The sequence below is a fragment of the Acinonyx jubatus genome, chromosome B4 (assembly GCF_027475565.1).
Source record: "Acinonyx jubatus isolate Ajub_Pintada_27869175 chromosome B4, VMU_Ajub_asm_v1.0, whole genome shotgun sequence".
In the NCBI taxonomy this organism is placed as follows: Eukaryota; Metazoa; Chordata; class Mammalia; order Carnivora; family Felidae; genus Acinonyx; species Acinonyx jubatus.
The window spans coordinates 65,148,927-65,164,671 of record NC_069387.1 but is presented as its reverse complement, the minus strand read 5'-3'; the positions used below and the strand labels follow the sequence as shown (position 1 = coordinate 65,164,671).

The 15,745-nt window shown below is 34.8% G+C and overlaps 1 protein-coding gene across 4 annotated transcripts in view; it reads left to right on the top strand.

Moving 5' to 3' along the window:
* CPNE8 (copine 8) overlaps window positions 1-15,745 on the top strand; it is a 285,057-nt gene that overhangs the window by 94,626 nt on the left and 174,686 nt on the right. For all 4 annotated transcript variants that reach the window (XM_053226117.1, XM_027035891.2, XM_053226118.1 and 1 more), the window contains one exon: window positions 13,108-13,171. In XM_053226117.1, coding sequence (XP_053082092.1) covers window positions 13,108-13,171 — 64 coding nt within the window. The remainder of the gene's footprint in view (window positions 1-13,107; window positions 13,172-15,745) is intronic.

Sequence of the window (15,745 nt, the reverse complement as noted above, 5' to 3'; positions counted from 1 at the left end):
TGTCTCTGATTTCAGCTGTCACCTATATAACAATGATATCACATCTTACATCAATCATATTTCTTTTGTTGGCTCCAGATGCATGTATATAGCTGCCTACCAAACATAGATGTCTCAAAGAAATGTCAAATTGAATATGCCCCAAAGGTGAATTTATCATTTATACCAGCAAAATTCCTCCTGCTGTGTCCTTTCTCTGTGATGGCACTGCTAGGCAGTTTCTAAGCAAGGTAGGTGGGAGTCCTTTTATGCCCTTTATCCCTCTCTCCTTCCTTGCTCAGCAGCCAAGCTGTCCATCTTCACTTCCACTACTCTTTTGCAGCAACCCCTCCTACTTAGTTGTACAGCCCTTCCTGACCAGCCTTGATGTCTGTAATTACAGTCTGCACCAGTTTCCTCTGCATGCAGTAGCTCCTACTGGTCTTTTTAGAGTCAGATGTAGAATTCAGCTCCTTCTTCAGCTCTTCCCCATACCCTGTTGGGTAGAAAACCAAATCTGCAGTGGCACTTGAGACCCACCAGTGTACTCTAATATTCCTAAACACACATTATCCTCTGAGCGACTTGAATGTCCTTCATTGGATCGTATTCTTACATCACCGTGTCTGATCCTTGTGTCTGGAAGGCATTTATGCACTTTGCCCCACTTGCCAGTTTGCACCCACCTTGTTAGACACAGCTCCTGTCACCTTCTCTGAAATCTTTCTGGTCTCTACCAGACTAGGATTGGTGCCCATTGTTAGTGTAGTACCTGAATCTTTGTTCAGTTATAATATTCTTCATCCTTTATTGTTTATTTCTGCATCACATGTTTTGCATTTCACTACAGGGCAAGTGTCAGTTAATTCTTTGCATAATACTTCTCCCTAAACTCTATGTCACTTCTCCCTCACAATTCAAGTGTAACAGAGCTCTCATATATGAATAATTTATGTGTTGCCAAATTTTAGTGTAATATTACATAAATAACTCATTGTGCCACTAGGTACTACATTAATTTTTTCATTCAATTTTTTTGAAAAGAGTTCATTCAGTTTGAGTTGTTTTTGTCCCAGTGCAAATAGACCGGCTTAGCATGGAAAGGTGTTGGATTATCCTTTATCCAGTTAAGAACTAGCTCTTATTAGAGTCTAGGTCCTTTCTCCAACTGCCTCCAAATGGGGATTTGTTACTGCAGTTAAGACTAGCCCATATGTTAAGTTGGCAAATTGTGTATTGAAGATTATCTCTTAATGCCATTACCTACACAGGTGAAACACTTAGAATTCCCATTCTGCTTCTTTAGCTGCCTAACATTCTATATCAGGAACTGTTTTTTCATATTTTATCACCTCTTCCCTTTTCCTGCCTTCAGTCAGTGAATATACTTCATCCTGTTATTATCTGGCCCACTCATGATTGAGCTAGTATAATCACCGAATTAGTACTAAGTTTGAACAGAAGTCATGCTACTGGTTTAATTTGTTAGTTTTCTTGTACATCCATATTGAGTTACATTATTTCTCTGGGGACTTCTGAAATCACTCTCTTAAATGTAATGCAATTCAACAAATGCTTAGAGAATGTCAATATCAGATGTCTTTAGGTGTAGACAGGCAGAGACGGTGGTGCACATCCCTTCCCCTTCTGGAGCTGCCTGGTTTTGTGAATAATACATGTAAGCACATGATAATAACTATAATGTATGGAATACTTGCTCTGTGCTGTTTATACACATTTTATATTAAAACTGAATTATTAGTCCTCAGATGAGGATACTGAGTTTCAAGAAGATTACACAACTTGTTCAAGGTCACAGTCATTAATTGATGTACCGGGGATGTGAAGTTAGCTTTGTGGAACTCTCAAATGTGGTGCCTATGTCCAGGTCTTGTAAGACAGCAGGAGTTTCTACAAGGTAGAGAGGGTGGACGAATCAACTCTAGTTATGAGAGTCAGAGAAGCAGCATTTGAGTTGGGCTTTGAAAAATGAAGTGTTTACCAGGTAGATAGCCTAAAGATGAATCTGAGATCCTAAAAATTTTCAATATTGAGAAAGGCTGATGAAGGAGATATTTTAAGGCAGAAAGCATTGTAGATTTCTGAAGGCATACCTCTTTAGTGATGTGACTTACTGCCTTCAGCTCAGCATAAGCAAATTAATTTTCGGAAAAAATATTAAGCTTGATAGCTCCTTCATAATGTTATTAAGTGTGATGTTTCATTTTTCATGTTTTCAATGTCTATGACTGAAATTCTACTGCATATATTTTCCTGTGACTTGATTTGTTGCTCCAAATTGTTTGTGATAGCCATATATGTAATGTGTGATGTGTGGATGTGTGAAGTTATACTTTACTCATTTATTTCATTACTGTATCGGTTTTATGAATTATAAACAGATTTACCTAATATTAAGTTGGTGGGCCTTTATAGCTTCCAGTTTTTTTTTTCTGTATAAACAGTGCTATAATAAAAACTATTATATATCTCCTAATTGAATATAAAATATAAAAATATTTGCATATAAAAAGTATTGGATGTCTTCTTACTATATGCCTAGGAATGAAATTCTGGGGTCTTAAGGTAGGTGTGATGTGGAAGGGAGAATTTTGGCCCATGACCTTTGCTGTCTAGCGTCACACCAATGGTCATGTTACTTATGTGGCAAGAGGAACTTTGCAGACATAATTAAAATTACTATTCATCTGACTTCAAGATACAGAGATTATCATGAATTATCTAACTAGGGTCAAATTAATCACATGAGCCTTTAAAAACGGGAAAAAAAGCAAAAATACAAATAAAAATTAAAATTAGAAGCAAAAGGCAGAACAGAATATGAGAGAGATACAGCTAATGCACCTGGGGAGGTCAAAGGACTTCAAAGCATGGGAAAGACCTGACCTGCCTTTTCTGACTGAAGGATGTAGGGGCAACATGAAAATCAAGAAAAGGCTCTCTGTTCTTTTTCATAGGTCTATTTGTGTGTCTTTGTGCTGGTACCTTACTGTTTTGATTACTCTGGTTTTGTAATATGTTTTGAAATTGGGAAATGTGAGTCTTCCAGGTTTGTTCTTTGAAATTGCTTTGGCTATTTGGGGTCACTTGAGGTTTCATATAAATTTTAGGATGAGTTTTTCTACTTTTTTTTTTAATGTTTATTTTCTTTTGAGAGAGAGAGGGGGAGAGAGCAAGTGGGGTAGGGGCAGAGAGAGGGAGACACAGAATCTGAAGCAGGCTCCAGTCTCTGAGCTGTCAGCACAGAGCCCGATGCGGGGCTTGAACCCACAAACCGTGAGATCGTGACCTGAGCCGAAGTCGGACACTTAACCGACTGAGCCACCCAGATGCCCCTCTACTTTTTTTCTGTAAAAAAAAAAAAAAATGACACTGGGATTTTGATACGGATTATGTTAAATCTGTAGATTGTGTTGGGTGGTATGGACATCTTGACAGTAGTATCTTAAAATCATGAACACAGGATGTCTTTCCATTTATCTGTGTCTTCTTTAATTTCTTCCAGTAATATTTTATAGCTTCCAGTGTGAGAGTCTTTCACCTTCTCAGGTTATTCCTAAGTATTTTATTATTTTTGGTACTATTGTAAATTGAATTATTTTCTTAATTTCCTTTTTGGTTTGTTCACTATTAATATATAGAAACATAACTGGTTTTTATGTTGATCTTGTATCCTACAGCTTTGTTGAATTTATTAGTTCTAACAGTATTTTTTTACCGTGGAATCTTTAAGGTTTTCCGTATATAACTTATATGACATAACCTTCACTTCTTCCTTTTCCATTTGGATGTCTTTATTTCTTTTTCATACCTAATTGCTCTGGATAGCACTTCCATTATGATGTTGAATAGAAGTGGCAAGGGTGGACATCTTGCTTTCTTCATGACTTTAGAGGAAAAGCTTTCAGTCTTTCTCCATTGAGTATGAGATTACCTGTGGATTTTTCAAATATGGCTGTTATTATGTCGAGATGTGTCATTCCATCCCTAGTTTGCTAAGTGTTTTTATCATGAAATGGTGTTGAATCTTGTCAAATGCTTTTTTGCATCAATTGGGATTGATGATCATATGGATTTTGTCCTTCATTCTGTTAATATGATATATTAAACTGACTTGGATATGTTGAGCCATCCTTGGATTCCAGGGACAAATTCCACTTGGCCATTATGTATAATCCTTTTAATGTGCTGTTGAAATCAGTTTGCTAGTATTTTCTTTTGGAGTTTTGCATCAATATTTATGGGGGATTCTAGTCTTTTTCTTATAATGTCTTTGTCTGGCTTTGGTATCAGGGTAATACTGGCCTGTTAGAATGAACTTGGAAATACTCCCTACTGTTCAGTTTATGGGAAGAATTTTAGGAAAATTGATGTCAATTCTTTAAGTGTTTGGGAAAATTCTCTAGTGAAGCCATTTTATCCTGGACTTTTCTTTGTTAATAGGTGTTTGATTACTGATTCAATCCCCCTACTAGTTACTTATCTGTTCATATTTCCTATTTCTTCATGATATAATTGTTAGATTCTGTGCTTCTTGGAATTTATCCATTTCTTCTATGTTATCCAATATGCTGGTCTGTAATTGTTCATGATATTCTCTCATAATCCTTTTTATATCTGTGTCATTGGTTGTAATGTTCCCTCTTCCATTTTTTTTTATTTTAGTATTGTCTCTCTTTTTCTTAGTCCATCTAAAGGTTTGTCAATTTTGTTGAACTTTACAAAAACACAACTTTTAGTTTTATTTGTGTGTGTGTGTGTGTGTGTGTGTGTGTGTGTGTGTTGTTTTTCTATCATCCATTTTTAAATCTCTGATCTAATCTTTATATTTCCTTACTTCTGCTAGTTTTGAGATTACTTTGTTTTGTTTTTCTAGTTCTTTGAGGTATAAAGCTCGGTTGTTCATTTGTAGTCTTTGTAAAAATTTATTTTATTAAAAAAATTTTTTTGAGAGAGAGCAAGAGCAGGGGAGGGACAGAGGGAGAAAGAGAATCTCAAGCAGGCTCCATGCACAGCATGGAGACTCATGCAGGGTTCAATCTCACAACCATGAGATGATGTGAGCTGAAATCAAGAGTTGGATGCTTAACCGACATGCATGCAGCCCTGATTTGTAGTCTTTTTTTTTTTTTTTTAATATATGCATTTACAGTTATAAACTTCCCTCTTGGCACTTCTTTCATTGCATCCCATATATTTTATTTTAGTTTGTTGTATTTTTATTTTCATTGTTTCAAGATATTTTCTCCTAAAAAATTTTTTTTCTTTAATGTTTATTTATTTTTGAGAGACAGAGTGTGAGGGGGGGAGGGGCACACAGAGGGGGAGACACAGAATCTGAAGCAGGCTCCAGGCTCTGAGCTGTCAGCATAGAGCCTGATGCAGACCTCAAACCCACAAATTGTGAGATCATGACCTGAGCCAAGTCGGATGCTTAACCAACTGAGCCACCCAGGTGCCCCCAAGGTATTTTCTGATTTCCTTTGTAACTTTCTCTCTGAACCATTGGTGTTTAAGAATGTGTTGTTTTATTTCTACATATTTGTGTAGTTTCCAATTTTCCTTCCACTATTGATTTCTAACTTCATTCCTTTGTCATTGGAAAGCATACTTTGTATAATTTCAAGCTGCTTGAATTTGTTAAGACTTGTTCTGTACCTAATATATAGTCTCTTCTGGAGAATATTCCATGTGAACTTGAGAAGAAGTATGTTCTGTTGTGTTGGAGTGTGATCTTTATGTCTGTTAGGTCCAGTTGGTCTGTGATGTTGTCCATGTCCTCTATTTCTTTACTAAACATTGGTCCAGTTGTCCTATCTATTATTGAAAAGTGGAGTGTTAAACTTTCTTACTATTATGTGTTGGTATTGTATTATCTTTTATTAATACACTGCTGCATTTTTGTTTAATACTATTTTGTTTATTTTTTTGCATGCAAAATACTAAACTAGTAGAATCTCACAGGTCTTATTTATATTATTGTGCAATTCTAAGTATTCTTTCTTGTCTGCTATTCCTTCTTTTAATAATGAGTTTTCAGAAATGTCTTAAAAATTGCATTTGTCATTAATTTCTAACTCAGATTTTTTTGGTCAATAAATGTGATATAGTTTAGTAAATATTCTATGACATAGTGTGTGGTCAATTTTAGTAAATGTTTCATAAATTAAAGCAAAATTTTGAGAATGAGTGGAAATCACCGAAATGAAAAAGGGGCCTTGAGTGGTTGGTAGGATGAGTATTCTGGGTGAAGCAGGGGGGAAGGAGACATCTGTTATGGATTCAAGGAACAAAAAGCATGGCTCTGTTCAAAAATGGCAGAAAAGATGAAATTAGACATTTTACAGTGAATGTATTTTATGAAGGGTATTATGTCCTAATTAATCAGTTTGGAATTATTGTAGGATCTATGTAGAGCCACTGGAAGATGGAAGGCTTCATGGTTAGAATTCATGATCAAATCAATCGGACATCCATGGAGAGGATACATTAAAGGAGAATCAGCCTGAGACCAGTTAGGAACATTAAAACTATAGTAATCCAAGCAAAAGAGTAAAGGTATGAACTAAGGCATACCTGCTAGAGGTAATGGAGAAGTAGTAAGAGATATGGAAAAATGTTACAGTTAGAAAACTAAAACAAACAAACAAACAAACAGAACCCTGATGGCAACAATCAACAAAAAGCAAAATCAAACTAAACAAAAACCACCCAGTCTCTCAAGAGACCATTTATGTGTCATGTGTCAATTTTGGAAAGGATTATTTTATCTTTAATAGTTCTCTTGACATGTCTCTTCAGCTGTCTTGGGGATGAGTTCTATTATTATTACTATTGTTATTATTATGTGTTGTAAAATATAATAGAAGAATAGTAGTATGGGAAACTTTTCAAAATACTTTTTTGAATAACTTTCTATTTTGATATAATTTCAGTTATACAGAAAATTGACTAGAATAGTACCAGAAACTTCTGGATGCCCTTTACCCAGAATAACAGACATTAACTTTGTCCGAAGTGCTTTTATCATTTTCTCCCCCACCTTCTTTCTTCTTATCCCCCTCTTTGATATTCTAGTTCTAGTAGTAAGTTGGAGGCATTGTTGGAGGCACTGTGCCCCCTTTCTTAAAATTCTTGAATGTGTATTTGTTAATAGGGAGTTGATGATCAAAATCAGGAAATTTCACAGTGATACAATGATATGTAATCCATACTCCATATTAAAATTTCAACAATTATCCCAGTAATATCCATTAAAGCGATTTTTCACCAGTATAAAATTTAGTCAAGAATCATACATTGTATTTAGCTGTCCTGATTTTAGTCTCTTTCAACCTGGAATAGTTCCTCAACCTGTCTTTTCTTTCGTCACATTGTTTTTAATAATCTTTTTATTTTATTTAAAAAAAATTTTTTTTAACGTTTATTTATTTTTGAGACAGAGAGAGACAGAGCATGAATGGGGGAGGGGCAGAGAGAGAGGGAGACACAGAATCGGAAGCAGGCTCCAGGCTCTGAGCCATCAGCCCAGAGCCCGACGCGGGGCTCGAACTCACGGACCCTGAGATCTCGTGACCTGAGCTGAAGTCAGACGCTTAACCGACTGAGCCACCCAGGCGCCCCAATAATCTTTTTATTTTAAAATAGCTGTAGATTTATAGAAAAGTTACAAAGACAGTACAAGGAGTTCTTATACATTCTTCACCCAGTTTCTCCTAACATTAACATCTTAATTACCAATGGACATTTGTCATAACTAGTAAACCAACATTGATACATTACAGTTAACTAACTCCAGACTTTATTTGAATTTCACACTTGTTTCTTCCATTAATGTCCTTTTTCAGCTAATGTCCTTTTTCTGTTTTACAGTTCAGGTTAGGATACCACATTGCATTTAGTTATCCTGTCTCCCAGTATCTTCTGTTTTGTGACAATTTCTTACTCTTTCCATGTTTTGATGCCCTTGACAGTTTTGAGGAGTATTAGCAGATATTTTGTAGAATGCCCCTCAATTTGGGATTGTCTAACATTTTTCTCGTTGTAGGTTTGGAGGGGAAGTTCACAAAGGTGAGGTACCCTCATTAGATCATATCAGCAGTACATGATATCAACATGACTTATTGCTGGTGATGTTAACTGTAATCACTGGCCAAAGTCATGTTTGCCAGATTAAAATGGTCACTGTAAGGTACACATACTCTTTTATAGTATGATGAGTTTTTCATATGTTTTGGAGCTATACTGTTAGGTGCATAAAGTATTGAGATTTTTATATCTTTCTGATTAATTGAAACTTTTGTTAATTACATAAGAACTATTTGTAGCAATATTTTAAAATTTAAGATCTATATGTTTAGTATTAATGTAGGTCCACTGATTTTCATTGGGTTTGGTTTTTTTTCGCCTAAGCATATCTTTATATTCTGTTCTTTTGAACTTTCTAAATTCTTAAATTTTGATATCTGTAGTGAATAGCTTATAGATGAATTTTATGTTTTTTAAGTTTTTAAAAAAAATTTAATGTTTGTGCACTACTAGGCATTTATCCTCGATGTACAGGTTTGCTGTTTCAGAGGGACACATGCACCCCCCATGTTTACAGCAGCACTATCAACTATAGCCAAAGTATTGAAAGAGCCCAAATGTTCATAGATGGATGAATGGACAAAGAAAATGTGGTATATGTATATAATGAAGTATTACTTGGCAATCAAAAAGAATGAAATCTTGCCATTTGCAACTATGTGGATGGAACTGGAGGGTATTATGCTAAATGAAATTAGTCAGAGAAAGACAAAAATCATATGACTTCACTCATATGAGGACTTTAAGAGACAAAACAGGTGAACATAAGGGAAGGGAAACAAAAATAATAATAAAAACAGGGAGGGGGACAAGACAGAAGAGACTCATAAATATGGAGAACAAACTAAGGGTTACTGTGGGAGTGAGGGATGGGCTAAATGGGTAAGGGGCATTAAGGAATCTACTCCTGAAATCATTGTTACACTATATGCTAACTAATTTGCATGTAAATTTTAAAAAATAAAAAATAAAATTAAAAATTTTAATGTTTGTTTATTTTTGAGAGAGACAGAGCACACGCAGGGGAGGGGCAGAGAGAGTGGGAGACACAGAATCTGAAGCAGGCTCCAGGCTCTAAGCTGTCAGCACAGCACCCGATGGGGGACTGGAACTCATGAGCAGTGAGATCATGACCTGAACCGAAGTCGGTCACTTAACCGACTGAGCCACCCAGGTGCCCCTGAGTTTTATGTTTTTTATACAAAGTGACAATATGATTTTAATCTGGACCATTTATTTCATTATCAAATGCCTTAGTGACTATTGCCCTGGATTTATTTCCATTACTTTCTTACTGCTTTCTATCTGCTCTACCCTTTGTTTCTTTAGTTTCTTTTGAGTCGGTTGTATTTTTAAAACACTAGTTTACAATTTTCCTATTCTAAACTTTAGGTTATAAAGTCCTTTAAAGACTGTAGTTTTGCAGAAGTTTTAAAACCTATATTCTTAGGAGTGCCTGGGTGGCTCAGTCGATTGAGCGTCCGACTTTGGCTCAGGTCATGATCTCACACTCCGTGAGTTCGAGCCCCGCGTTGGGCTCTGTGCTGACAGCTCAGAGCCGGAGCCCGCTTCGGATTCTGTGTCTCCCCCTCTCTCTGCCCCTCCCCTGCTCATGCTCTGTCTCTCTCTGTCTCAAAAATAAATAAAAACATTAAAAAAAATAAACATACATGCTTAATTTATCAAATTCTATTCACTTCGAAGCATCTTGTCCTTTCTTCTTGAACAAAGAACATCAGAAGATTTAACTTAAATTCTCACTCTCCTAATTAATCCTATCATTTGTATTGTTATGTAGTTTTTAACATTTTGATTCTTGTCTTATATTCAATATTTATTAAGATTTATTTGTATTTTACCACTTCCTTTATTGTTTCTTCCCTCATTGCAGACTTCCCATCTGTGATCATTCTCCTGTAGTTTGAAGTCCTTTAGAAAGGCCTCAAGCAAGGATCTTTGGCTATAAATCCTCAGTGCTTACTTGTTTAAAATTCTTTGTGGGTCATGCTTGTTCTTAAAAGGGATGTGCACTGTATACATGCCTAGGGGGATAGTTACTTTTTTCAAACACTGAAGACATTTTCACTTGTCTCTCACCTTCAGTGTTCTTTCTGAAATTCCCGTCCCTGTAGGCAATCTGTCTTTTCTCTCTGGCTCATTTGAACATGTGCCCTTCATCTCTGCTCTTTTGCTATGGTCCTCTCATGTGTATAGGTATAAATTTACTTTTATTTATGCTGCTTGGGATTCATTCAGCCTTTTGAGTCTGGAAACTGATTTTTTACATCACTTCTTGGAGTTTCCCAGCCATTCTCTCGTCAAATATTACATCTTCTCTATTCCTTCTTCTCCTTCTGAACCTCTGATGATATGTATATTAAAACTTTTATCTGGTTCTCCATGTCTGTAAACCTCTTTATAATAGTTTCCAGTACAGTCTGCCTCTCTCTACTGCATTGTGGATAATTATTTTACATCTATCTTTCAGTTCACTAATTCTTCTGCTGTGTCTAATCTGTGGTTAAATCTGTTCACTGAGTTTTCTTTTTCTATTATTTCCAGAAGTTCCTTATTTTTTCTCCAAATATTCTCAACTATTTTTATTATCCTTTGCTAGTTACTCATATTTCCATATCTTTCTTTAAATTTTAGGTATATTATACACGCTTACATTTTGTAAATTATTCATAATATTTCCAGTATTCTAAGTCTGTATTTGATGCTGTAGCCTGTTGATTCTAGAGACCCTAATACATGGTACAGTTTTCCTTTAGTTTTTTTGTGATACTTGAATATCTTAATACTTAATGTATTAATACTTAAATACATGAACTCATATGTATTTAAAAATTTTTAATGTGAGAATCTTTCGAGATGTAGTTAGAAGGCAAACTCTGCAGAGATGTTTTCCATTTACCAGTTACCTATGATCACTTCAACCAAACAGAATTCTTGGTTAGAGTTTTTTATAACTACCAGGTAGTGAAAAACCAGCAAGACTGTTTGAGGTATGAATGATTAGGAGACTTTTTTTTTCTCTTTTATTCATCATCAGGTTTTAAGGCAGGGATTTACTTTTTAGGTCTCTCCCAAGTGAATGTTTGTATCTAATTCATGCTACAATCAGGCAGTGATCTAAGCTCTGTGTTGGTATTAGTCATTTATTGAATTCTCCACCTTGTGAGTCTTTCCCTCCCCTGCTTTTTTTGGTCTCTTATTTTTATGTCCTAAGGTGTCATGAAAAAGAAGCCCAAGATCAAGCTCTACAGGGTCACCTCTGCTTGTCTTTCTGGTTTTTCTTCTTCAGGTTCTGATTGGTCCTTACTGTTCTTGCCAGGTTACTAGAGCATTTATAAAGACTTTGTGGCAAATTTTATTCAGCATTTTACAGTCTTTTCAGGTACACGTTCAGTCAGGGTGTTTAGTTTGTCATAACATGTAAAATGTAAATCTGGAAATTGACAGGAGGAAAAAAGGTACAGCTAGATTACAAAAATTAACCGATTAAGGTTGCTGGAAGGATGCTAAAAAAGATGTATGTAATATTCCAAGGAAAGATGTGCAAGAATAAATTAATTGATCTTTTAGTCATAAAGACTTGGAGAAAATGGAAGATCCTGACATATAGTTAACCTAATGGGGAGGAAAGATATAAAGAAAACAAAATGTTGTGATAGGCGGTTTACTGCACAAGCTATGAGATGGCATTTTTAGTTCAAAACCAAGTGGTACTCTCCAGAAGAAAATACTACAGTAGAAAGGAAGAAAGGATAGAGTAGTTTTAGAATATGTATAATTTACACTGTTAAATTTATAACTCAGCCTTTTTATTTTTATTTTTTTGCCTTCTTCCCAGTTAGGCTAAGAGCCAAGTCTCTTGACACATGGAGAACAGGGGATTATGTATTTGTTGCATCCATGTTGATATAGATTATCAGATATGAATTATATTCTTGAGGACAGACACCCTTGTTGGGCTGCAATTCCACAACTTGTAGGTCCCAGGAATAACAGAAGAGTCTGAACTATGATTTGTGATGGGACAAAAGAACCATGAAGTATACTATGAGAGCATTAGGATTACTCTTTGGGGGATTCTTATGGACTTGTCTCTGTATTCCCTCATGTAACGCAGGGAACCATACACACACCTTGCATTTTCCTAGTGCACTTTTGTGTCAGCTGGAATCTATGTGAGCATAAATATACCAGATACATGTACAAAGAAAAATGTGTGCGAGTTCGACTTTGCTTAATTTTGCTTATGTATTACATATTTTCAGTGTATATGGAGCACCTGCTATGTGTAGACATTTAACTCTATTGCTTCACAAGAGGTCTATGTCATGAACTTTACTCTTATGGATGTTATAATCTACTTGAGAAAAGACAGGGAAAAATATGTGATGGTAACAAGTTAGGAATAATTAAATGCTAAACTTGTGTTACTTACTTCAAGCGCCATGGGATTGTGGAGAAGGCCGACTTTGTGTGAGGTTGACGGGATGAAGTTTCTGAGGACAAATGGAACTTCTTCTAGGGATATGGAAGGTTTGAGGTGAAATAGGGAGCAGTTAGCATGATGAGGTGTATCAGGGCATGGGAATGGCCATAAAGAGGAAATAAATACCAAGAAATAAGCATGTTGATGAAAGGGGAAAGAAATATTGAAAACCAAGGTGAAGAATAGGTTTTAATCACATAATAGAAATTTTAGAACCCATGGGAGAAAGTTTTATTACATTATAGATATTATATTATGTTATATTACATATGGTAGACAATATGAAACAATGATTCTTGGGCAGATGTCTGATATGTTTAGCTTCATTAGGAAATGTGGATCTATAGGATAAACTCAAGGTTGAAACTAGGAAGGACTACATTTTGTTAGGAAAGAGCTAATCTCTTAGTAGTATGCTCTTTATTTGGTTCCATGAAAATAAAACATAATATTAGTTTATGATATAAAATTAACATAAATTATTAATCTATATAAATATATTTTTGTTGTTTTAGAGGAATTCCAGGGAAGAAATGTGGTACAATTATACTTACAGCAGAGGAATTAAACTGTTGCAGGGTAAGTAAATATTTCTTTGGTTTAAAAAGTATTTCCTATACTTCTGAAAAATATTTTTGAAACTATACTTAAATGATTTATTCTTGAGTAATTTTATAATTTAGACTATATTATATAATTCGGTGGTCTGTAAGACATCATTTTAGATACTTAGCACTTTAACCAGAGAGACTACACTTACAGTCCCAAAAGGATATCAGTTATTGTAACAGTCTTTTTAAGAAATAGAAATTATTAAAATAAAACCTAATGTCAGTGTCATTAATGGGGGAGGGGCATTACTATTAGAAATTATCAGTTGTACCAATCAGTTCAGTCCTTGTAAAAATTTTGAAGCCTTCTGTGTGATTTTCAAGGAGTGTTTCTATTCGTTTGACTTTAGTCCTTTTGCGTAACATACTTGTTTGTCCATAATTCTAATTGAATTAATTTAGAATTTATGTAAGCTCCCATCTTTCGTTAGCTTGGGAAGCTCACGTTTGAAGAAAGGACCAGCTACTATGCCAACTAGGAATGTGATGATATAGACTGCACAGTCAGTATTTTTAGAAAACTGCTATTTTTAGTTGTGATTTGCAGATATAGCCATTGACTCATGTTCAGTGATTTTACTGTCATCAAGAAATGAGGTGATGTCTTTGACACTCCACACTGGAACTAATGATAGCTCTCTGAATCTGAAGTCAATATTGACTATTTAATGTGGCCCAGAGGATCCCTGGGAATTGTTGTTTCTGGTAGGGGAAAAAAGAAGATTGTCCTGGATTAAACCTCGGGGCTTTTTTATTTTCAACTTTTGCTTCATAATTTTAGGAACAGAAGTTCCCAAAGAATACTAAAAACTTAATGCTTAGACACTGGCTGCAGTTTTCATATAGAGAACTACTATTTATTATCTGAGTGTGTAATTATTATCTGATTATGTAACTTTAATCTCTAGAGGTTGTCTTTAAAGATAATTACTATGGCTTTATATGCATAATATATTTCTAAGACAATATGGTCAGAATCTTGCCAGCAAATGATGGAAACTGAAATTTTGGTGGGGTAGGGAGTGGCCAGTGAGATAACAAAAGGGAAGTTTAGTAATAGTGTTGTGGAGCTGATTAAACAAGAAATATTAGAATTTAAGTAGTTAAAATGCATTTAAATTGAGACCCTCCTCTTCTTCCTTCACTCTTTTTGTGGTATCTGACTGCTTAGATATGTTTTCTCATGTCTAAAATGCCCAGAGCCTAAATGCCCAGTACAATGCTGTTAAAGACCAAACTAAGTTGAGTTCTGGATTTGTTAGGAATTTGCGTTTTATCTTATGAAATCACTTGACTCTTCTGATTTATTTTCCATATTTGCAAGTGGGGGAAGCCAGATGTGAACCAAGTCACTAGAATATTTTAAAAAATTCTCCCAGCTCTAATAATTGACTATCGTAACATTAAATCTGAAAGTATAACATACATGAAAACATTTTATGTATACTAAAAATGCATCACAAAAAGTATAACACTTTAATTGCAGAAATATTACTTACCATCTTATTCTTTGTTAAAATGACACAATGATTTCTTAAAAATATGTCATCTAATGATCATTTATACTTCTTGTCTCTAAATTTATATACGTGTATATATGTATTTTGTACAGTGAGGGAAGAAAGAGAAAGTGAAGTTCAAGGTCAATATGATACATGTTCTTTGTGTTGACATTAACATGCTATTTTGCCAAAATCTTGGTGTTAAGGTGATTTTGTGTTATGCCAGTGAACACATGATGATTAGTTCTATTTCAAAATAGAACCAATATACCAAGGGCATAGATTGAGTACGGCCAGGTTGCATCTTAAATACCTTCCACTTTAAATTCTATTGTTTTCCTTGGAAGAGCAGAAAGGAACAGGAAAGCTTACATGCAAATGAAGTAGAATCTGTTACTTAGTCATCTAGAGGCATTTACCACTCTTTCTGCTACTAAAGCCTTTAGAATATCTGGAATTATCTTCCAATAAGTAAACACATATTTATTATACTTAATAATTATAGATCTAATATTTTTAAAACATTGCTTAGAATCTAGATTTGACTTGACTTACGTATGGTGTGTTCTCAGCCTTACCTACAGCCTTATTGATAATCAGCATCATTGAGGTGTATAAACCTTGAAATAATATTACTATGCTCATATAGTAGAAGGAGCAAATATATTCAAAACAATGTTCATAGTTACTTCAGAAAAGGCAGTGCCTGTTAAACGTACATTTAAGGGTACCTGGAAAATATCAGGCATTATCACAGAAATTTGAATGAAATAACTATTTCGCATTTGACATCCTACAAATTGATGTTTTTTTTTTCTTTAAAACACATTGTTAGTTATTTACTTGGGCATAACTTTGGAATCAGGGCACCTAGATTTCAGTCTTGCCTCTTTCAATATTCAGCTGGGTGAGTTTATGTTCTTGGAGCTTTAATTTCTGCATTTGTAAAATGCTAGATGTTTTGATATCTTACCCAGATAGTTACTTTGTAGAATAAAAAAGGGGCAGCATTTGAACGATGTGTAAATTATAAATTTGTA